The sequence below is a fragment of the Orcinus orca genome, chromosome 20 (assembly GCF_937001465.1).
Source record: "Orcinus orca chromosome 20, mOrcOrc1.1, whole genome shotgun sequence".
NCBI lineage: Eukaryota > Metazoa > Chordata > Mammalia > Artiodactyla > Delphinidae > Orcinus > Orcinus orca.
The window spans coordinates 12,010,206-12,034,135 of NC_064578.1; the positions used below are offsets into that span (position 1 = coordinate 12,010,206).

General features: G+C 40.3%; 1 protein-coding gene across 1 annotated transcript in view; it reads left to right on the top strand.

The window, feature by feature from the left end:
* Positions 1 to 23,930, top strand: part of DUXB (double homeobox B) — a 64,971-nt gene that overhangs the window by 39,038 nt on the left and 2,003 nt on the right. The window contains 4 exon segments of the mRNA XM_049703633.1: positions 21,224 to 21,265; positions 21,268 to 21,380; positions 23,341 to 23,386; positions 23,813 to 23,929. Of these exon segments, the coding sequence (XP_049559590.1) occupies positions 21,224 to 21,265; positions 21,268 to 21,380; positions 23,341 to 23,386; positions 23,813 to 23,929 (318 nt within the window).

Below are 23,930 nucleotides of genomic sequence, written 5' to 3' on the forward strand. Positions count from 1 at the left end.
AAGTTGAAGCTTGAGAGAATTATAATTTCTAAGATGGTGCTTCAAAAATGGATTTCATTAGGGAGCAAATTTGGTGAGTGCCTTGTTTTCTTTTCCTCTATAGCTAGACTGTGTAAGGACAGTATTTTGGTGATGGATATTTATTAATGTCCCGTAACTAGTGAGAGTTTATCCTGAGTGGCCTTACGACGACCAGAGAGATTTGAAAGACAATGTTTACTTCTGTGTCCCAAGAACTGGATTGACTCTAGTTATAAGACTAATATAGTTAACTAAGTTATTTTTGGTTCAAAAAGAAAGTAGTCTGTGAAAACTTTTAGAGGCCAAGCCTTACTTCCTTCCGTACCCATCTATCCATCCTGTGTTTAGTGTATAAACAGCATTGAGGAGACCTGCTCTGTGGATTCAGCCACCTTCATCCTTCAGCCTCAGAATCCAGCTCTGCACAAAGATTACCAATATGGAATGGGAGGTTTCACCCAGTTTCACAATTTTTTTCCTACGTCACCCTATTCCATGCCCCCCACCCACTGCTGACCCACCGTAACCCTGATGAACATCTCTCAAAACCAGCCTTTCAGGGTGCACACTTTAGTGAATGAGAATGTAGGTGAAACAGAGTCACTGTGATGCATAAGAAGGACTCTGAACTCAGATTCAACCTTGAGATTCTTCACCCTCCAAACCCAGACAGCCCAAGGCCAAATTATGATGATGAAAATATTTTTTTAGGCCCGCTGATTCCCACCCCAAGTCTTGTCTTGGGAATGGAAAGGACCTCAGCCAAGCTGTCGACCCTCCCCCACTTCCCAGTGGGCATCTCCATCCTCAGCCACTGATTGGCCAACCCAGTGACAGTTGGAGCTGATGTTCACAGACAGTTTAGAACTCTGCCTTCCACCAGGACAGAGCAAGGGCACATGGTCCAGGAGGCACAAGCCCCCGCTGAGGACCAGCCTGCCATGACTGGGCCTTGGGAACCCCTACCTCTCTCGGGATCATTTTCCACTCACCACTGCAGACTGCCATGAGACGTAAGCAAGGTTGTGTGCAGCCAGCTGCCCTTCAAACCTCACAGCATTGTCGGTGCCCAGGTCATCCATGTCACAGGCAGAGACAACCATCTACACCAGCTGGGCTATAGCAGGCCCCCTTCCCAACGACCTGAGGTCCTTCAGAATGGCTGATCTGAATGAGGTGGTGGAATCTAGTAATAAATGTATTTTGTTGTTCAAATTAACAGAATACAGACCACTTCCTGGTCTTGTGGAGAAGAGCATAAAGCATGCAGTAGTGCATGTCTCTGACCTTGGCCGCGGGTGAGTGAGACTACTATCAATCCTACTTTAAAAAATAAAATTTCAAAGTGTCTCTTATTTGGTTTTGATGGAAAAAATTTTCACATCTTGAGGTATGGGGAAGTCATTCTGTCTTTCACATGATTTAACTTGAACTTTATGCTAACTAGAGTAGCTTGTTTTGTGGCCCATCGAACATGTACAGTACATCTGCTTTAACCATTAAAGAAAAGACTGCATTCAGAAATCAGAATGGAGTAAGTGTGGTTCAGGCGTCCAAACTAGAGCCAGGTGTCCATTGTGGATGTAGTTTCAGACAAGTTCCTGCATCACTGAGAACTCGAAATTTCTGAACTGGATGAATTCAAGGACACCACCAGCCGTTCTCAAAACAATATCTGCTAGCAGCTGCCAGCTGCAACCTTGTGGTCTCAAGGTCCTCACTTGTACGTATACAACTATTTCAGACCCCAACCAATCCTTACTTGACAAGCACCCTTACTTCTTGCCAGATTCAGTCCTAATTCTTGACAAACAACTTATGTAGTTTTGTGAGTTTTGCTTTTATAAGCCTCCCCCATTCTGTAGTCCAGCAGAGCACAATTCAAGTGCTTCTGGAATCTGTATCTCCCAGATTATAGTCCTCAGTTTGGCTCAAATAAAACTCTTTTCTATTCCCTTTATAGATTGTTTGTTGATTATTTCAGTCAACAATTTATTATTTTTTGTCACATGGTTATTATTTGGGGTGGGGGTGGGAATAATAGACCAAAGAAAGCACCCTCCCCCCACAGCCAAAGAAGCATTGTTAGTTTTTAGTTGTATCATGACATTTTGCCTGATCATACAACTGAAGTTTTTCTTTGATCACATTGAATCATGAATGCTTTTGAGTTTGGCAGATATGTCCCCAACTAACCCAAGTATATGGGGTCTCCATCAGTTGATGCATTTTCATCCTAGGTGATGTTCTAGGATGTCTCTGCCTAGAGGCTTCCTGATGCAGCCCGCACCTAAACGGGTTTCCCATATAGGCTGGCCCTGGCCCTCTGCTCTCCTGACATGACCCAAGATGAGATCTGACCCCTGGACACATCGCTGAGTATTGATTTACCTGAAGTGTCCCTCAATGTTGAATGTGCCTGGGTGACTTCATGGTGTCCAGGACAAGCCCAACTCGGGTCCAGGCAAATTACCTCCCAGCAAAGATCTGTCTCTCAGCACACTGTTCTGGGCACCATGTCCACCATTCTCTTTTTTATCCTATTTGCAATTTTGTCTTTCCTTATAACTGTGGTTTTTATTCCTCTTGATGTAATAGGCATAAGTTTATGAATTTTGAATTATGGTTGACTCCAACTTAGGGATGTCTTAGAATTGGATCTTGTGGGGGAAAGGCATGTAGCAAATGAATATACATTCCATAGTAAACTGAAAGCTATTCAGCATGATTTCATGGTTTGTTCTAAAAACACACAAAAAAATCTTTTTTCTGTTAAATAAATAATTGTACTAACCATGGAACCTTAAAACAAAATCTGGAATCTGAGTTTCAGCGACAGCCTTTTTTTTGTTTTTTGGCTGCGCCGAGCGGCTTGTGGGATCTTAGTTCCCTGACTAGGGATTGAACTTGCCACGGCAGTGGAAGCACTGAGTCTTAATCACTGGACTGCCAGGGAATTCTCCAGACAGACTTCTCTTTAATGACACTTTTGTACTTCCTCAGTAAAATGGAAGATGTGTGAATAATTAAGAAAAATAAAATTAGAAAAGAGGAGAGAGTTTAGAATCGAAGGTTGATTATTTGGATAGACTATTTGTTTTGTATTCCTTCCAACTGATAGAATATTTAGGACACATCAGGTTTCAGAAAGGCAAGTGGTATTTTTCTTAGACAAAATAAGAGAAGAATATTATCAGGATATATAAGTGTTCTGTAAATAAATATACGTGCATCTATATTCATATTCATGTACATAATGTGTTATATCCTTAGGAATATTAAGGAAGTGCTACACTTGATTATTTCCCAATGTGAAGTGTGTGCTATAATGAATACAAGGTTAGAGATAAGAATATGTGATCTGACATAAAATTTGGTAGTAAAGGAAATCTTAAGGTCTAAATACCATTACGAAGGTGTTGGCTACATATGTCAAGTTTTCTAGGTTTTAGCCTAAAGTAATATTACCCAAGGATCTGAAATTGTCTCCCAGGTCATTAGCATCCCAGCCATGGCAGCTTAACCAATTTATTCCTGGGAAAATGTTGCTAGTGTGTCATGATTATATGCATATGAAACAGTTCTGAAAAGGACCCCAGGACTGAATAAGAAGAAATATATTTCACGTGTACTCAGTTTCATTGTATTAAAGTCCCTATTCTTGGGAATTTCACATTTTATTTGAACTTCTTAATTTGAATGTTAGAAATAAAATATAGGGAAGGATAAATTAGGAGTTTGGTATTAACATATACACATTCCTATATATAAAATGGGTAACCAACAAGGACCTACTGCATAGCACAGGGAACTATACTCAGTATTTTGCAATAACCTATAAGGGAAAACAATCTGAAAAAATATATATATAATATATATATAAAATATATATAACCTACTGTAACCCTGATGAACATCTACGTTCTCATTCCCTACATTTACATACATAAAATATATATATAAAACTGAATCACTGTGCTGCACACATGAAATTAACACAACATTGTAAATCAACTATACTTCAATTTTTTAAAGTAATAATTTTTTGAATAAAATATAATTAATATATTAAAACCTACTTACATGTCTTCCTGAAGCACCCAGACAGCAAGAGGCCTCACATTTTAGAACATCAGAATTCAGTGGTATGTTGATTTTTATCAAGAGGAAAGTAGCATGAAGATCTTGGAAAACCAGAATGATGTTAAAGCATTAGAAGAATAGAAGGGTAGATTTAAATGATATAATAATTATAATTTTAATGAGTAAATAATTAACAAAAGTTAAACATGAATTATAATTTAATGTTCTAATGGTAAACATACAGTAAATTTCAATTTTCTTAACATTATATCATCTGGGCTTATAATATTGATATTGGGTTATGAAATAATTATTATTTCTCTAATCATAAAATCTATTTTATGAATATAATAAATATGTAGTACTATTAAAATATTAACAGAAACTTAATTTTGAATTTAAAATGTTTTATTAACACCAATATTACATTAGTGATTGATAAAATATTATATTTTCATATTCTTTTAGGGCAATACTTTCCAAGTTTATAATTAATACTTATATAGAATCATATATAGTATCTGTTGGCCAATGAATAAAGTGATGTTCCTTACACTGATGTCATTTTCCATTTGACTGAACAAAGAAAGTGAATGTACTCCCTCTGGTGAGAGCACCAGAATCACAACTAACTGCTGAACAATCATCGACAGGAAGACGCTGGAACTCACCAAAAAAGATACCCCACATCCAAAGACAAAGGAGAAGCCACAATGAGACAGTAGGAGGGGCGCAATCACAATAAAATCATATCCCATAACTGCCGGGTGGGTGACTCACAGACTGGAGAACACTTATACCACTGGAGTGAAGGTTCTGAGCGCCACGTCACGCTTCCCAACCTGGGGGTCAGGCAATGGGAGGAGGAATTCCTAGAGAATCAGACTTAGAAGGCTAGTGGGATTTGATGGCAGGACTTTGACAGGACTGGGAGAAACAGAGACTCCACTCTTGGAGGGCACACACAAAGTAGTGTGCGCATCGGGACCCAGGGGAAGGAGCAGTGACCCCATAGGAGACTGAACCAGACCTAACTGCTGGTGTTGGAGGGTCTCCTGCAGAGGCAGGGAGTGGCTGTGTCTCACTGTGAGGACGGGGACACTGGTGGGAGAGGTTCTGGGAAGTACTCCTTGGTGTGAGCCATCCCAGAGTCTGCCATTGGTCCCACAAAAGAGCCTGGGTAGGCTCCACTGTTGGGTCACCTCAGGTCAAACAACCAACAGGGAGGGAACCCAGCCCCACCCATCAGCAGACAAGTGGATTAAAGTTTTACTGAGCTCTGCCAATCGGAGCAACAGCCACCTCTATCCACCACCAGTCCCTCCCATCAGGAAACTTGCACAAGTCTCTTAGATAGCCTCATCCATCAGAGGGCAGACAGCAAAAGCAAGAAGAACTACAATTCTGCAGCCTGTGGAAGGAAAACCACATTCACAGAAAGATAGACAAAATGAAAAGGCAAAGGACTTTGTACCAGATGAAGGAACAAGATGAAACCCCAGAAAAACAACTAAATGAACAACCTTCATAGGCAACCTTCCAGAAAAATAATTCAGAATAATCATAGTGAAGATGATCCAGGACCTCGGAAAAAGAATGGAGGCAAAGATCGAGAAGATGCAAGAAATGTTTAACAAACACCTACAAGAATTAAAGAACAAACAGAGATGAACAATACAATAACTGAAATGAAAAATGCACTAGAAGGAATCAATAGCAGAATAACTGAGGCAGAAGAATGGATAAGTGACCTGGAAGACAGAATGGTGGAATTCACTGTGGCAGAACAGAATAAAGAAAAAAGAATGAAAAGAAATGAAGACAGCCTAAGAGACCTCTGGGACAACATTAAACACAACAACATTCACATTATAGGAGTCCACAAGGAGAAGAGAGAGAGAAAGGACCCGAGAAAATATTTGAAGAGATTATAATCGAAAAGTTACCTAACATGGGACAGGAAACAGCCACCCAAGTCCAGGAAGCACAGAGAGTCCCATACAGGATAAACCCAAGGAGAAATACAACGAGACACATGGTAATCAAATTGACAAAAATTAAACACAAAAAATAAATTGAAAGCAGCAAGGGAAAAATGACAAATAATATACAAGGGAACTCCCATAAGGTTAACAGCTGATTTCTCAGCAGAAACTCTACAAGCCAGAAGGGAGTGCCATGACATATTTAAAGTGATGAAAGGGTAGAACCTACAACCAAGATTACTCTACGCTGCAAGGATCTCATTCACATTTGATAGAGAAATCAAGAGCTTTACAGACAAGCAAAAGCTAAGAGAATTCACCACCACCAAACCAGCTCTAAAATAAATGCTAAAGGAACTTCTCTAAGTGGGAAACACAAGGGAAGAAAAGGACCTACAAAAACAAACACAAAACAATTAAGAAAATGGTAATAGGAACATACGTATCAATAATTACCTTAAACATAAATGGATTAAATACTCCAACCAAAAAACACAGGCTCGCTGAATGGATACAAAAACAAGACCCGACCAGAAATACATCTACGCGTGGAACAACTCCTACGGAGCACCTACTGAACGCTGGCAGAAGACCTCAGACCTCCCAAAAGGCAAGGAACCCCCCACGTACCTGGTTAGGGCAAAAGAAAAAACTAAACAGAGACAAAAGGATAGGGACGGGTCCTGCACCAGCGGGAGAGAGCTGTGAAGGAGGAAAAGTGTCCACACACTAGGAAGCCCCTTCGCGGGTGGAGACTTCGGGAGGCGGAGTGGGGGAGCTTGGGAGCCGCGGAGGAGAGCACAGCAACAGGGGTGCGGAGGGCAAAGCGGACAGATTCCAGCGCAGAGGATCGGGCCGACCGGCACTCACCAGCCGAGAGGCTTTTCTGCTCGCCCGCCAGGGCGGGCGGGACTGGGAGCTGAGGCTCCGGCTTTTGTCGGAGCGCCGGGAGAGGACTGAGGTTGGCGGCGTGAACACAGCCTGCAGGGCGTTAGTGCACCGCGGCTAGCCGGGAGAGAGTCCGGGGAAAAGTCTGGACCTGCCGAAGAGGCAAGAGACTTTTACGTCCCTCTTTGTTTCCTGGTACACGAGGAGAGGGGATTAAGAACGCTGCTTGAGAGAGCTCCAGGGACGGGCGCGAGCCGCGGCTAAAAGTGCGGAGCCCAGAGACAGACATGAGACGCTAAGGCCGCTGCTGCCGCCACCAGGAGGCCTGTGTGCGAACACAGGTCACTAGCCACACGCCCTTCCGGGGAGCCTGTGCAGCCCGCCACTGCCAGGGTCCCGGGATCCAGGGACAACTCGCCCGGGAGATCGCACGGCGCGCCTCAGGCTGCAACGTCACGCCGGCCTCTGCCGCTGCAGGCCCGCCCCACACTCCGTGACCCTCCCTACCCCCCGGCCTGAGTGAGCCAGAGCCTCCGAATCAGCGGCTCCTTTAACCCCGTCCTGTCTGAGCAAAGAACAGACGCCCTCCGGCGACCTACACGCACAGGCGGGGCCAAATCCAAAGCTGAGCCCCTGGGAGCTGTGAGAACAAAGAAGAGAAAGGGAAATCTCTCCCAGCAGCCTCAGAAGCAGCGGATTAAAGCTCCACAATCAACTTGATATACCCTGCATCTGTGGAATACCTGAATAGTCAACGAATCATCCCAAATTAAGGAGCCCTGTGGATGAAAGGCTCTTGGTGCTGCAGCCAGGAGTCAGTGCTGTGCCTCTGAGGTGGGAGGGCCAACTTCAGGACACTGGTCCACAAGAGGCCTCCCAGCTGCACATAATATCAAACAGCAAAAATCTCCGAGAGATCTCCATCTCAACGCCAGCACCCAGCTTCACTCAACGACCAGCAAGCTACAGTGCTGGACATCCTATGCCAAACAACTAGCAAGACAGGAACACAACCCCACCCATTAGCAGAGAGGCTGCCCAAAATCATAATAAGTCTACAGACGCCCCAAAACACACCACCAGACGTGGACCTGCCCACCAGAAAGACAAGATCCAGCCTCATCCACCAGAACACAGGCACTAGTACCCTCCACCAGGAAGCTGACACAACCCACTGAACCAACCTTAGCCACTGGGGACAGACACAAAAAACAACAGGAACTACGAACCTTCAGCCTGCAAAAAAGGAGACCACAAACACAGTAAGATAAGCAAAATGAAAAGACAGAAAAACACACAGCAGATGAAGGAGCAAGATAAAAACCCACCAGACCTAACAAATGAAGAGGAAATAGGCAGTCTACCGGAAAAAGAATTCAGAATAATGATAGTAAGGTTGATCCGAAATCTTGGAGATAGAATGGACAATAGAATGGACAAAATGCAAGAATCAGTTAACAAGGACCTAGAAGAACTAAAGATGAAACAGGCAACGATGAACAACACAATAAATGAAATTAAAAGTACTCTAGATGGGATCAATAGCAGAATAACTGAGGCAGAAGAACGGATAAGTGACCTGGAAGATAAAATAGTGGAAATAACTACTGCAGAGCAGAATAAAGAAAAAAGAATGAAAAGAAATGAGGACAGTCTCAGAGACCTCTGGGACAACATTAAACGCACCAACATTCGAATTATAGGGGTTCCAGAAGAAGAAGAGAAAAAGAAAGGGACTGAGAAAATATTTGAAGAGATTATAGTTGAAAACTTCCCTAATATGGGAAAGGAAATAGTTAATCAAGTCCAGGAAGCACAGAGAGTCCCATACAGGATAAATCCAAGGAGAAATACGCCAAGACACATATTAATCAAACTGTCAAAAATTAAATACAAAGAAAACATATTAAAAGCAGCAAGGGAAAAACAACAAATAACACACAAGGGAATCCCCATAAGGTTAACAGCTGATCTTTCAGCAGAAACTCTGCAAGCCAGAAGGGAGTGGCAGGACATATTGAAAGTGTTGAAGGAGAAAAACCTGCAACCAAGAATACTCTACCCAGCAAGGATCTCATTCAGATTTGATGGAGAAATTAAAACCTTTACAGACAAGCAAAAGCTGAGAGAGTTCAGCACCACCAAACCAGCTCTACAACAACTGCTAAAGGAACTTCTCTAGGCAAGAAACACAAAAGAAGGAAAAGACCTACAATAACAAACCCCAAACAATTAAGAAAATGGGAATGGGAACACACATATCGATAATTACCTTAAATGTAAATGGACTAAATGCTCCCACCAAAAGACACAGATTGGCTGAATGGATACAAAAACAAGACCCATATATTTGCTGTCTACAAGAGACCCACTTCAGACCTAGAGACACATACAGACTGAAAGTAAGGGGATGGAAAAAGGTATTTCATGCAAATGGAAACCAAAAGAAAGCTGGAGTAGCAATTCTCATATAAGTTATATATATATATATATATATGTAGTTTGCTTGAGTACAGTGTTTTTTGTTTTCTGTACTGAATTCATTAGCATGGGTCGGTATAAAATTTAGCATAGGTCAATATGTAATTTGTAAACTAATAAGGTCTTAAAAGTGAGGAATTAAGTCTTTTAAATTTAATTATTTATTGCAAAGAGCAGAATAGCATACATAAACAGGTGCCTAAGGAAAACTTGTATTCTAATATGGAACTCTCATGAACACCTTTTTTTTTTCTTCTAACGGTATGATAGTAGGCCATTTGATTATTTTTATGGCTTTAACTTTACAACAATGAAATATTCGTAAATTTTAAAAAGTATTTTTCTTTATTTGATGCGGGTGGGATACTGGAGAAATGAAAGGTCAAACATCTATTGAGGTATCCATACTTGTCTATATATTGTGTACTTTTATTTCAAGAACTGATTTAAAATTCCTAAAAGGATGCTATAATAAGTTATTATGCCATTTTACAGACTGAATTAAGTGAATTTCAGGGAGGTATGAAACTTGCCTAAGGCTATCCAGCTACCAAGCGGTAGAAGTGAGAATTAAATCCAGGTATACCTATAAAAAAAAATTAAAAAAAATAAAAAAAAAAAAGAAGGCGAGGGCAGCACCAGGGTATGGGGTTGTTAGTTTTATAGGGGTGAGTAATTTCATACGCTGATGAGTGGGAGGAGTATTCCAGCTATTTTGGGGAAGGGGTGGGGATTTCTAGGAATTGAGCCACCGCCCACTTTTTGACCTTTATGGTCATCCTTGGAACTGTCGTGGCACCTGTGGGTGTGTCGCGTAGCTTGCTGATGTGTTACAATGAGTGTATACTGAGGCTCAAGGTCTAGTGGAAGTAGACTCGTCCGCCATCTTGGACCTATTTTGTTCTAATCAGTTTATGTTGTGTCCTCGGGCTATGTAATTCTTTTAAAGGTTGTGCCCTGCCCCCTTTCCTCCTGTTTCATATTGAATATATAATATTTACCAGAGTATGTTTTAATAATTAATACATGATATATTGTATAATTAATTTATATATCATATATATAATGATATCTATAGGTATTTGTTCTAATAAGTCATTAAAAATAAATGAATTTTCTTTCAAAAAAAAAAAAAAAAAACAAGACCCATACATATGCTGTCTAAAAGAGACCCACTTCAGACCTAGGGACACATACAGACTGAAAGTGAGGGGATGTAAAAAGATATTCAATGCAAATGCAAATCGAAAGAAAGCTGCAGGGGCTTCCCTGGTGGCACAGTGATTGAGAGTCTGCCTGCCAATGCAGGGGACACAGGTTCGTGCCCTGGTCTGGGAAGATCCCACAGGCCGTGGAGCGGCTGGGCCCGTGAGCCATGGCCGCTGAGCCTGCGCGTCCGGAGCCTGTGCTCTGCAACAGGAGAGGCCACAACAGTGAGAGGCACGCGTACCGGAAAAAAAGAAAGCTGGAGTAGCAATACTCATATCAGATAAAATAGACTTTAAAATAAAGAATGTTAGAAGAGACGAGGAGGGACACTACATAATGATCAAAGGATCAATCCAAGAAGAAGATATAACAATTATAAATATATATGTACCCAACATAGGAGCACCTCAATACCTAAGGTAACTGCTAACAGCTATAAAAGAGGAAATTGACAGTAACACAATAATAGTGGGGGATTTTAACACCTCACTTACACCAATGGACAGATCATCCAAACAGAAAATTAATAAGGAAACACAAGCTTTAAACGACACAATAGACCAGACAGATTTAATTGATATTTATAGGACATTCCACCCAAAAACAGCAGATTACACTTTCTTCTCAAGTGCCCATGGAACATTCTCCAGGATTGATCACATCACGGGTCACAAATCAAGTAGCTTCAAGATGGTGGAAGAGGGCTACCCTGGTGGTACAGTGGTTGAGAGTCCTCCTGCCGATGCAGGGGACACAGGTTCGTGCCCCGGTCCAGGAATATCCCACATGCCGCGGAGTGGCTAGGCCCGTGAGCCATGGCCACTGAACCTGCACGTCCAGAGACTGTGCTCCGCAATGGGAGAGGCCACAACAGTGAGAGGCCCGCGTACTGCAAAAAAAAAAAAACAAACAAAAACCTATGGGATGCAGCAAAAGCAGTTCTAAGAGGGAAGTTTATAGCAATACAATCCTATTTTAAGAAACAAGAAACATCTCAAATAAACAACCTAACCTTGCACCTAAAGCAATTAGAGAAAGAAGAACAAAAAAAACCCAAACTTAGCAGAAGGAAAGATATCATAAAGATCAGATCAGAAATAAATGAAAAAGAAATGAAGGAAACAATAGCAAAGATCAATAAAACTAAAAGCTGGTTCTTTGAGAAGATAAACAAAATTGATAAACCATTAGCCAGACTCATCAAGAAAAAAAGGAAGAAGACTCAAATCAATAGAATTAGAAATGAAAAAGGAGAAGTAACAACTGACGCTGCAGAAATACAAAGGATCATGAGAGATTACTACAAGCAACTCTATGCCAATAAAATGGACAACCTGGAAGAAATGGACAAATTCTTAGAAACGCACAACCTGCCGAGACTGAACCAGGAAGAACTAGAAAATATGACCAGACCAATCACAAGCACTGAAATTGAAATTGTGATTAAAAATCTTCCAACAAACAAAAGCCCAGGACCAGATGGCTTCACAGGTGAATTCTATCAAACATTTAGAGAAGAGCTAACACCTATCCTTCTCAAACTCTTCCAAAATATAGCAGAGGGAGGAACACTCCCAAACTCATTCTATGAGGCCACCATCACCCTGATACCAAAAACAGACAAAGATGTCACAAAGAAAGAAAACTGCAGGCCAATATCACTGATGAACATAGATGCAAAAATCCTCAACAAAATACTAGCAAACAGAATCCAACAGCACATTAAAAGGTTCATACATCATGATCAACTGGGGTTTATTCCAGGAATGCAAGGGATATACGCAAATCAATATACGCAAATCAGGCTTCCCTCATGGCACAGTGGTTGAGAGTCCACCTGCCGATGCAGGGGACACGGGTTTGTGCCCCAGTCCAGGAAGATCCCACATGCCACAGAGCGGCTGGGCCTGTGAGCCATGGCCTCTGAGCCTGTGCGTCTGGAACCTGTGCTCCACAACGGGAGAGGCCACAACAGTGAGAGGCCCACGTACCATAAAAAAAACAAAAAAAACAGAAAAAAACAAAAAAAAATATATGCAAATCAATCAATGTGATACACCATATTAACAAATTGAAGGAGAAAAAGCACATGATCATCTCAATAGATGCAGAGAATGGTTTTGACAAAATTCAACACCCATTTATGATTAAAACCCTCCAGAAAGTAGGCATACAGGGAACTTTCCTCAACATAATAAAGGCCATATATGACAAACCCACAGCCAACATTGTCCTCAATGGTGAAAAATTGAAACCATTTCCACTAAGATCAGGAACAAGACAAGGTTACCCACTCTCACCACTCTTATTCAACATAGTTTTGGAAGTTTTAGTCACAGCAATCAGAAAAGAAAAAGAAATAAAAGGAATCCAAATCGGAAAAGAAGAAGTAAAGCTGTCACTGTTTGCAGATGACATGATACTATACATAGGGAATCCTAAAGATGCTACCAGAAAACTACTAGAGCTAATCAATGAATTTGGTAAAGTAGCAGGATACAAAATTAATGCACAGAAATCTCTAGCACTCCTATAAACTAATGATGAAAAATCTGAAAGTGAAATTAAGAAAACACTCCCATTTACCAATGCAACAAAAAGAATAAAATATCTAGGAATAAACCTACTAAGGAGACAAAAGATCTGTATGCAGAAAATTATAAGACACTGATGAAAGAAATTAAAAATGATACAAATAGATGGAGAGATATTTCATGTTCTTGGATTGTAAACATTGTAAAAATGACTCTACTACCCAAAGCAATCTACAGATTCGATGCAATCCCTATCAAACTACCACTGGCATTTTGCACAGAACTAGAAGGAAAAATTTCACAATTTGTATGGAAATACAAAAGACCCCAAAGAGCCAAAGCAATCTTGAGAAAGAAAAACGGAGCTGGAGGAATCAGGCTTCCTGACTTCAGACTATACTACAAAGCTACAATAATCAAGACAGTATGGTACTGGCACAAAAACAGAAATATAGATCAATGGAACGGCATAGAAAGCCCAGAGATAAACCCACGCACATATGGTGACCTTATCTTGGTGAAGGAGGCAAGAATATACAGTGGAGAAAAGACAGCCACTTCAATAAGTGGTGCTGGGAAAACTGGACAGGTACATGTAAAAGTATGAAATTAGAACACTCCCTAACACCATAGTCAACAATAAACTCAAAATAGATTAAAGATCTAAATGTAAGATCAGACACTATCAAACACTTAGAGTAAAACATAGGCAGAACACTCTATGACATACATCACAGCAAGATCCTTTTCGACGCACCTCCTAGAGAAATGGAAATAAAACCAAAAATAAATAAATGAGACCTAATGAAACTTAAAAGCTTTTGAACAGCAAAGGAAACCATAAACAAGATGAAAAGACAACCCTCAGAAGGGGAGAAAATATTTGCAAATGAAGCAACTGACAAAGGATTAATCTCCAAAATTTACAAGCAGCTCATGCAGCTCAATATCAAAAAAAACAAACAACCCAATCCAAAAATGGGCAGAAGACCTAAACAGACATTTCTCCAAAGAAGATATACAGATTGCCAACATGAAAGAAGCTCAACATCATTAATCATTAGAGAAATGCAAATCAAAACTACAATGAGATATCATCTCACACCGGTCAAAATGGCCATCATCAAAAAATGTACAAACAATAAATGCTGGAGAGGGTGTGGAGAAAAGGGAACCCTCCTGCACTGTTGGTGGGAATGTAAATTGATACAGCCACTATGGAGAACAGTATGGAGGTTCCTTAAAAAACTAAAAATAGAATTACCATATGATCCAGCAGTCCAACTACTGGGCATATACCCAGAGAAAACCATAATTCAAAAAGACACATGCACTCCAATTTTCACTGCAGCACTATTTACAATAGCCAGGACATGGAAGCAACCTAAGTGCCCATCGACAGATGAATGGATAAAGAAGATGCAGTAAATATATACAATGGAATATCACTCAGCCATAAAAAGGAACGAAACTGGGTCATTTGTAGAGACGTGGATGGATCTAGAGACTGCCATACAGAGTGAAGTAAGTCAGAAAGAGAAAAACAAATATCGTATATTAACACATATATGTGGAACCTAGAAAAATGGTACAGATGAACCAGTGTGCAGGGCAGAAATTGAGACACAGATGCAGAGAACAAATGTATGGACACCTAGCGGGGAAAGTGGCGGAGGGGGGAGGGTGTGATGAATTGGGAGATTGGGATTGACATATATATACCAATATGTATAAAGTGGATAACTAATAAGAACCTGCTGTTTTTTTAAAATAAAATAAAATAAAATTCAAAAAAAGAAAAGAAAGTGAATAACTTGGAAATGAATGGATGTTTTTGAGATATTTTTTGTTTTGTTTTTTGTTTTTGCGGGACGCGGGCCTCTCACTGCTGTGGCCTCTCCCGCCACGGAGCACAGGCCCCGGACGCGCAGGCCCAGCGGCCATGGCCCACGGGCCCAGCCGCTCTGCGGCATACAGGATCCTCCCGGACCGGGGCACAAACCCGCGTCCCCTGCGCCGGCAGGCGGACTCCCTACCACTGCGCCACCAGGGAAGCCCTGGTCTTCACTTTTTAATAAACAAATAGATTAGAATCTAGGTAACTAAATCCAGAAAGGTCATTGTTTTACTTTCTTCCTAAAGTACAAATAAACATCTTCTCCAGGATTAAGGAAACACTTGGACAGATTCACTCTTTTCTCCCACACGTAGGCAACATCCCAAGTCTCTATCCCCTAAATCCAAGAGATTCCTTCATTTTCTGCACATCAGATGACCACATGAGCAAACAGCTTCCCATGATTTTCATCATGGTGGGTCCTGTCCTATGTACGGTACCTCCTTAGGCTTCACACCTGACACATGGACAAGTCCCTTGGAATTCTTCATTTAGAAAATGGATTTCATGCCCTTCTAAATTTCACAAAAATTTACTGCAGTTGAAAAAAACAGGGTTGGGGGAGGCTATTAAACAAAATTATAACAAATGGGTTTCTGGAAATGTTCAGATAATTGTTTTTTTTTAAAAAAGACAACTCTGGTCATAGAACTTAAAGATACAAAAAGCAAATTTGTATATCCATCACCTTAGTCTCAATTATGTCATCATAATACGTGACCTTAAACACTAATGACTCACCTATTTCTCACTCATCCTTCTGGGATTCAGGTTAATGGTATCATTATCTAGGACCAAGAAGGCGCATGGTAGTGAGAAGAGAACGATGGCCCCAAAGATGGAGGATTCTGCTCAGAGATGGCACAGGCTGCCTCATTAAATCCATTCATATTTCACTGGCTGAAAGAAATCACAAGGCAAAGACTGAAATCAACAATTTGGAAAGTATAAGCCTTTTGGAAGACATGGCCTGATTGGGCTGGTGCCATGAAATATTCAGTCCCTATAAAATATATTGCACGGGGGCTTCCCTGGTGGCGCAGTGGTTAAGAATCCGCCTGCCAATGCAGGGGACATGGATTCAAGCCCTGGTCCGGGAAGATCCCACATGCCGCTGGGCAACTAAGCCCGTGAGCCACAACTACTGAGCCGGCGTGCCTGGAGCCTGTGCTCCACAACAAGAGAAGCCACCGCAGTGAGAAGGCCCTGCTCCCGCAACTATAGAAAGCCCGTGGGCAGCAACAAGGATCCAACGCAGCCAAAATAAATAAATAAAATTTATTTAAATAAATAAAATATATTGCACGGGACTTTCCTGGTGGCACACTGGTTAAGAATCCACCTGCCAATGCAGGGGACACGGGTTCATACCCTGGTCCAGGAAGATTCCACATGCCGCGGAGCAACTAAGCCCATGAGCCACAAATACTGAGCCTGCACTCTAGAGCCTGTGAGCCACAGCTACTGAGCCCACATGCTGCAATTACTGAAGCCCATGTGCTTAGAGCCCGTGCTCTGCAGCAAGAGAAGCCACAGTAATAAGAAGCCCACGCACCGCAACTAGAGAAGGCCTGCACAGAGCAATGAAGACCCAACACAGCCAAAAATCAATCAATCAATAAATAAAATTTAAAAAAAAAGAAATGACTTTTTAAATTTATTTATTTATTTATATTGAAGTCCATCTATTTGGTCAAAATTATTGGCTTCTATCCCTAAAGTACACAGAATAATCTTACCCTTCTCCACCAGGCACAGTATGAAAGATTTTTCCAAACACAGTTAGGACTCAAAGCCCAACACCTCCCTTCACACTCAAAGCAGCTGAAAGATCCAGATATAACTCTTCCTCATCAAAATATCAAAGAACAAAAGCCCATGCTATGAGCTAGTTGGAACATGGACTGGATCAACGTAATATCCTGCCATGATATGAAAGAAGAGGAGGGACACTGCACCCATTGAAACGTAGCAGCAGCAAGATTCAGATGGGGGGATGTTTTGAGGAAGAGCTCCCTTTAGCTGAGAATGCTTTTCCCCCTAGTTAGGTCAATGTCTGATCCTAGATGAAGTCCTTACACCAGATACTTGGATGTCTTCTATGTTGCTCGGCCTCATTTGTAGGGGCATTAGAGGCTATAGCTCTTTGAGGGTTTTACCATCTGGATATAATATGAGGGGGTGCAGTTCACAAAATATTGTTTTTATCCAAGCTAAGTTTCTTTTAGTTAAAGCATGTGAATTTTCTGGTAATCCCACACATATATGTCAACAAAGAAAAACACACAATTAAAGATGAATTAACCTATCTAATTATATCTATTTCCAGGTGCAATTAGCCCATCCCCCAATTCATTGTGCCTAATATTTCTGTTTCTCATTATAAATGTCTTGAGCTTATCAGTGTCTGTGGTAAAAGCACATACCATTTTTTTTCTGGTGGCAGTTTATAGTAATGCTGTCTTAAATAATAGAAGAATGATTGGTAGAAGTTATAATGCAATCACTGCTTTAAACCAAAGGTTTTAAGCCACAACCCAGGTTTTATTTTTGCTTTTTTTTAACTGTGTAAACTTTTTGTTAGAAAATATGTCTCCAAGTTCGTATTTCCTCATATAAATGATACAAAGTCTGCCTGTACACGTTATCTTGCAGTTCATACAATCTTTCTATCCCCTTCCATTTTTCCTGTTAAGGAACACATTTCTTTCTGAGCTCATTTCTCTCTAGCTGTTCCCAAGGCAATAGTAGCCAAGAGCACATGAGTCTTGACAGAGATATTCTGTTGTCTTTAAGTCAAGGCATAGAGTATTTGTCGCATTTCCTGCCTTCCAGTTTTTCACAGCTGACGTTTACCAGAAAAAATTTACAGCAGCAAAATTTACAGTTGCCATCTTTTCAGGATTCAATAAATTTTTCCATCACCCACGGTCTAGCCCCGTGACAAATCCACATATATATTTTTTTCTTGTTAAAGTCATCACTTCAAAGTAAATAATTTAATAATTGTATCAGATGATTGTATTCAACCAGAGAAGCAGAATCAGTGTGTATGTGGAGATTTATTGCAAGGAACTGGCTTACGTGACTGCAGAGAAGCCTTGGCAAGTCTAAAATCCCTAAGGCAGATTAGAACTCTTGGGCAAGAGCTGATGCATCTATCAATAGGCAGAATTTCTTCCTCTCAGTGAAGCCTTCACTCAGTCCTTCTGGCCTCTCAGATGATTGACTTAGGCCCACCCAGATTATATAGGATAATCTCCCTTAGTCAAGTGATTATGAACTTTAATCACATCTACAAAATACCTTCACAGAAACTCCTAGTAGGTGAGTGTTTGAATTACTAGGGTCTGTAGCCTAGCCAGACTGACACAAAACTGACCAGCTCTGTCCATACCTTGTCAACCTGGAAACCATACACATCTCCTGAAACCATAAATAATTTCCAAATAAAGATAATAACAAAGTGGTATTTCTGCCTAATATGGTGCAACTATCATGCCTACAAGAGAAACATGCTAATCCTTTCCCCAAAGAGGATGCAACATCCTTGGCTGATGTGAATACTTCTCTTTTGATGCCCCTTAAATACGGTGATTTAATGTTAACTATTATTAATACATCTTATATTGGATCATCAGGGAATAAGAGCAGGAAGAAAGCAAAATATTTTGTTAATATTTATACAAACATATTCATAATGCAATCCTCATAATTAGTATATCCTCATTTATGCAAATGGTCACATGGTAATAGCTGGTATTTGTAACTTTTCTTCTGTTAGGGAACCGTTGACCAAAACTGCCCGCCTTGCACAGGGATATTGGCTCGGTGCTTTGTGACAGCCTGGAGGGGTGGGATAGGGAGGGTGGGAGGGAGGGAGACGCAAGAGGGAAGAGATATGGGAACATATGTATATGTATAACTGATTCACTTTGTTATAAAGCAGAAACTAACACACCATTGTAAAGCAATTATACCCCAATAAAGATGTTAAAAAAAAAAATTTTTTTTAAAAACTGCCCGCCTTGGCCAGGTATGATGATAACCGCTTACCTGTTGTCTCTCAATAGGAGGTCCTGATAAAGAATGAAGTGCAACTAACCAGAATTCAGGAGGGGCCAAAAGGAGGAGGGAGGAGACGATGTGTCCTGCCAACCTCCCAGAAGCCCTCACGCTGAAATCCATCTTGACTGAGAGATGGGTGCGCCACCAGGAAGGACCCTGAGTCAGATGAAACATGGGCCAATCAAGATGACCGGCCAGAGACAACCTGGAAACTAACCCCATTACCATAAAACCTGAGACAGTGAGCCCCACAGGGTCCTGATCAGTTTCAGTACCAACATCTGTATCATTTAGTGTTCAATCAGAGAAACAGAATCAGTAGCATTCTGAACTCAAGTCACATAGGGAACTTGTGAAATTATATACATACTTGTGTGTGTACATACATACATACACAAATAAAGACATTTATTAAATGTCTTATACAATTGTGGGGACTGGCTAGGCAAGAATGAGATTTCTAGGGTAGGCCCTTTGGAAGGGCAGGCTGAAAGTCTCTGGCAGATGAAGCTGCTGTCCATAGGCGTGATTTCTTTTCCTTTAGGAATGCACCCAGATTTGCTCTTAAGACTTTTCGCTGATTGCATCAGCCCCACCCAGATTATCGAGGATAATCTCCTTTACTTAAATCCAACTGATTATATAATTCAATTTATAGAATACCTTCACAGCAACACCTAGATCAGTGTTTTTTTTAATAACTGTGGAATATAGAATAGCCAAGGTAACACATAAACCCTACTAACAATAATGGAAAGAAATTTGTTTCAGTAAGGGCTAAGGAAAACAGGGAGCCTACAAAGTGAATAGGAATATCGATCTAATATTAAAATAATATCATCAAGTCAAAATAATTAAGAAACAGGAGTACTAAAAATTATAGAGAACAAAGCATATATTATACTATATATTGATACATACCTATGTACTATGTAAAGTAGAAAGCACAGATTCTAAGTCATATTTGGGGAGATATTATAATAGATGCAAAATTAGAATCTGGTAGAATCTGTATTTCCTCTTAACCTGATTACTTCAACCCTCTTCTGAAAAGTGTTATTTAATGAAGGGATTAAATAGGAGGGTATTTAAGAAATGGGTGGGTCGCTCTGGGTGTTTTATAAATCCTGTGTCTTGCTTAGTTGTCCACTCATCTCTGCAGAATCTGGATACCTCTTCCCAAGATGGATTTGAACAGCACTGCAAGTGGTAAATTCCCATCTGTGTTTTGCTCTCTTCTTTGATAATGCCACATGCTTTGTTTATTTTCCAGAGTTTATAAAAAGTAAAATCCCAATTATGATTAGAGGAATAGGTTGTTGAAGCAGGGGCTGTTTTGCAGTGATAAGTTGTATCAGGGGATTGATGGGTGCTTTGAAGTGAGAGAATGCAATTTCAAATTTAAGAGACAGCCGTGAGTCCCATATGTGGGTTTTCAAAAGTCTTAAAGTTAACACTTTAAATGGAGAAAAATATATATGGAATACATAATATTTTACGTTTAGTTTATATCTAATAATTTAACATTTTATATTTATTTAAATGTATTTTATCATAAAGTATCAGTTTTGTGTATTGTATTTAATTTATCCTTTTAATGTTTTTCTTGTTTTTGTTTTAATGTTTTACTTGTTTCATTTATTTCCATTTATTTTCCTAACTCCTATTTTCTTTGCATGTAATTTTGTGGATTTCTATTACCTTCTTCCTTTGGTAACTCAGAGATGACAGACTGTCATTTTTTCTATTATATATATATATGACCTGTATGTCTCCAATTTTTTATTTTGGCCACGCCGGGCTGCTTGTGGGATCTTAGTTCCCCAACCAAGGATTGAACCCAGGCCCTTGGCAGTGAGAGCATGGAGTCCAAACCACTGGACCACCAGGGAATTCCCATGTCTCCAATTTAGAATGACTTTAGGTATATCCCTAAAGTAAAAATACAGAATAATCATTGGGTTTACAGACTTTCAACCTGAAGTAAGATATATGCTCACCCAGTTTTTAATCCATAAACATATCCTTCATAATTCTCCCCACTTTCTCTTCATCAGACATACTATTACAAAAAGAAACCTGGCAAGGCAAGATTATTTACACCAGAGTCAAAAGAATATCCTCCAAGCATGGTTTGAACATGACCCTTACCCTGAAAAAGCTAACAGGAAACAACTGGCCAAGGAAATTGGCATTCCAGAATCTAAAATTCAGGTTAGTATCAGGTTTCTATTTCATTATCTGTCAGGTTCAAGGTAAAGAGAAAGGCCAAGCTTAGCACTGGCAGGTGATTCTCTTATGTTGGGTATGTTTCCTAAAGGTTTTTCCTGTTAAATAATATTTAAAACAAAATAAAAACAAGAATTACCTCTTTTACCAATGGTAGAAAACTGTTACTTCTTTTACCAATTGGTTGGGGGCATTCACTCTTGGAGAAAAGAATATACTGGTTGAGGCTCTCCAAAAGGAGATAATTAAATCAACTTCTGAGATTTAGAGATTATAGGAAATTGGATCACTATGATAATGATATGGTATCAAGTACTGGAATATATATGGCAGAATAATGATTAATATATAATTATGAGGAAACTGTGGGGTAAGCACTCATGTAAATTCCCAATTCTCAAGCTAGTTTTTTTTTTTCACTAATATCTGAAATGTGATTCATACACAGGAGTGTATGAAATAAAATCCCATATTGTATCATTTTGAATAGAACTACTGATGTAAAAATAAAAATAAACTGGATTTCTTCAGTCAGCAAAAAGATAGCTGTAAATAATACAATTATACCAACTGAAACAGTATTGAAATCAATAAAGGTCAATAAAAAAGGTGCTTTCAGAGGAGAATAATGAGTTCAGATTTTTGTTATCAAAAATAGTCTCCAGGGGCTTCCCTGGTGGTTGAGAGTCCGCCTGCCGATGCAGGGGACACAGGTTCGTACCCCGGTCTGGGAGGATCCCACATGCCACGGAGCGGCTGGGCTCGTGTGCCATGGCCACTGAGCCTGCGCGTCCGGAGCCTGTGCTCGGCAATGGGAGAGGCCACAACAGTGAGAGGCCCGCGTACCGCAAAAAAAAAAAAAAAAAAAATAGTCTCCAATAAGTCACTATATATAAGGGCATCAGTCTGAGGGGACGCTGGGGAGAAGAAAAGTTCCGCTTTTCTTAATGCATTTGTTTTAGGTGTAGGAAACAGTTTTCCCAAATCCCAGAATAAAGTGCACTTTGGGGGACTATCTAGTGATTAGCTGCATGAGAGGTACTAGGCCCATTTGAACTGAGGTGGAGGATGGCAAGTCCAGGAAACAATGTAGGATGAGGTTGGTTCTGCAACTGTGTTCAGTAACTTACTCATTAGTTTCCAGTTTCCACTTGGGCTTAAGACTTCTTATTGGAAAATATTTTTATTAATTAATTTAAAGAATAGATATAACCTTTTAGCACAATGCCTGGGATATGAGTGCTACATCAGATATTGGTTATAACTGACACCCTAATCTTACCATGAATTATCAAATTATCAAAATAAAACACTCAGAAATACTTAGAAAGCACCTTGCAATGTCAACTCCAGTAATGAGGAAACAAGCAGAATACAATTGGCTATGTTGGTGATAATAGTTTTAAAGCAAGATATATGGGGTCCCTAGGAGTTTCATTATCTATTGCTGACTATGGGATGAAATAAGTAAAAGTGTAGGTGAGTTAGCCCTGCTCTTGACTATGGCTAATTCTACTGCCCTACATAAAGAAATTCTTTTCTACGATCAATCCCATATGTATTGTGTATTATGAAATGGTGTTCTAATGAAAAGTTGATACAACACAAGGGGGAGAGAGAGAGAGAGACAGAGAGAGAGAGAGAGACAGAGAGAGATTGATTGACTTCCTCTGGGAGAACTACACTGTTTTTCTTAAATCAGGGAAATTTATTTTGGATACCCTGAGGATGACCGTACAAGAAATGCTAACTTGAGTTGAGAGCAGATTGTATACCATCCTGAATTGTATGCTAATAATAGCGTCAATCCCAGGATAATACATCGTCTTTCTCTTAGGGATATTATCCCAAGAGCAGTTGATCAATTCGTTTTGTTTAACTGCATTGATATTTGGAATGACACAGACTGAGTTACATGACTTTCACGTCGTCTTTTCCCACTCAGATTTGGTTTAAAAACCACAGAGCAAGACAGAGCCGATTGGGGTTCAGCTCCTCCTAGGAGAAGACCAAACCCATGGACAGAACCAGCCTCAGCCTTATACTCAAGGTAAGAACCCACCAGTCCAAATGCAGTTCATCAGTGGGTCCCATTGAGAGGGGAATCAATTCTGCATGTTGTGCCCAAATTCTCCACAAAGAATCCTTAGTTTTGGAGCCAGTTACAGCTTGTTCTGAGTAACCTAAGGTCATCAATATAAGCATGGTCCCACAGTGGCTGGGACAGACAGGTTCTGAGCAAGAAAGGCTTTGGACTTTTTGGTCCTGCTGCTCTGAGCAGGGCAACATCCTCCTCTTCTGTCATCTCAGGGGGATTCAGAGGGAGTAAGAGGTCAGCACTATCTTCCCAAGTTTGAGTTTCCAGCTTGAATGCAAAAATGTCCTAAAAACCCTATTGTCCCCGCGTTCTCTTTTAGCATACTTACCAAAAGGAGCCACACAAGACCACACATCGGTTCCAAGATCTCAATCAAACATTCTAGTTCAAGCCTTCAAGAGGAACCAATTCTTTGATATTGCAAACAGGAAAACACT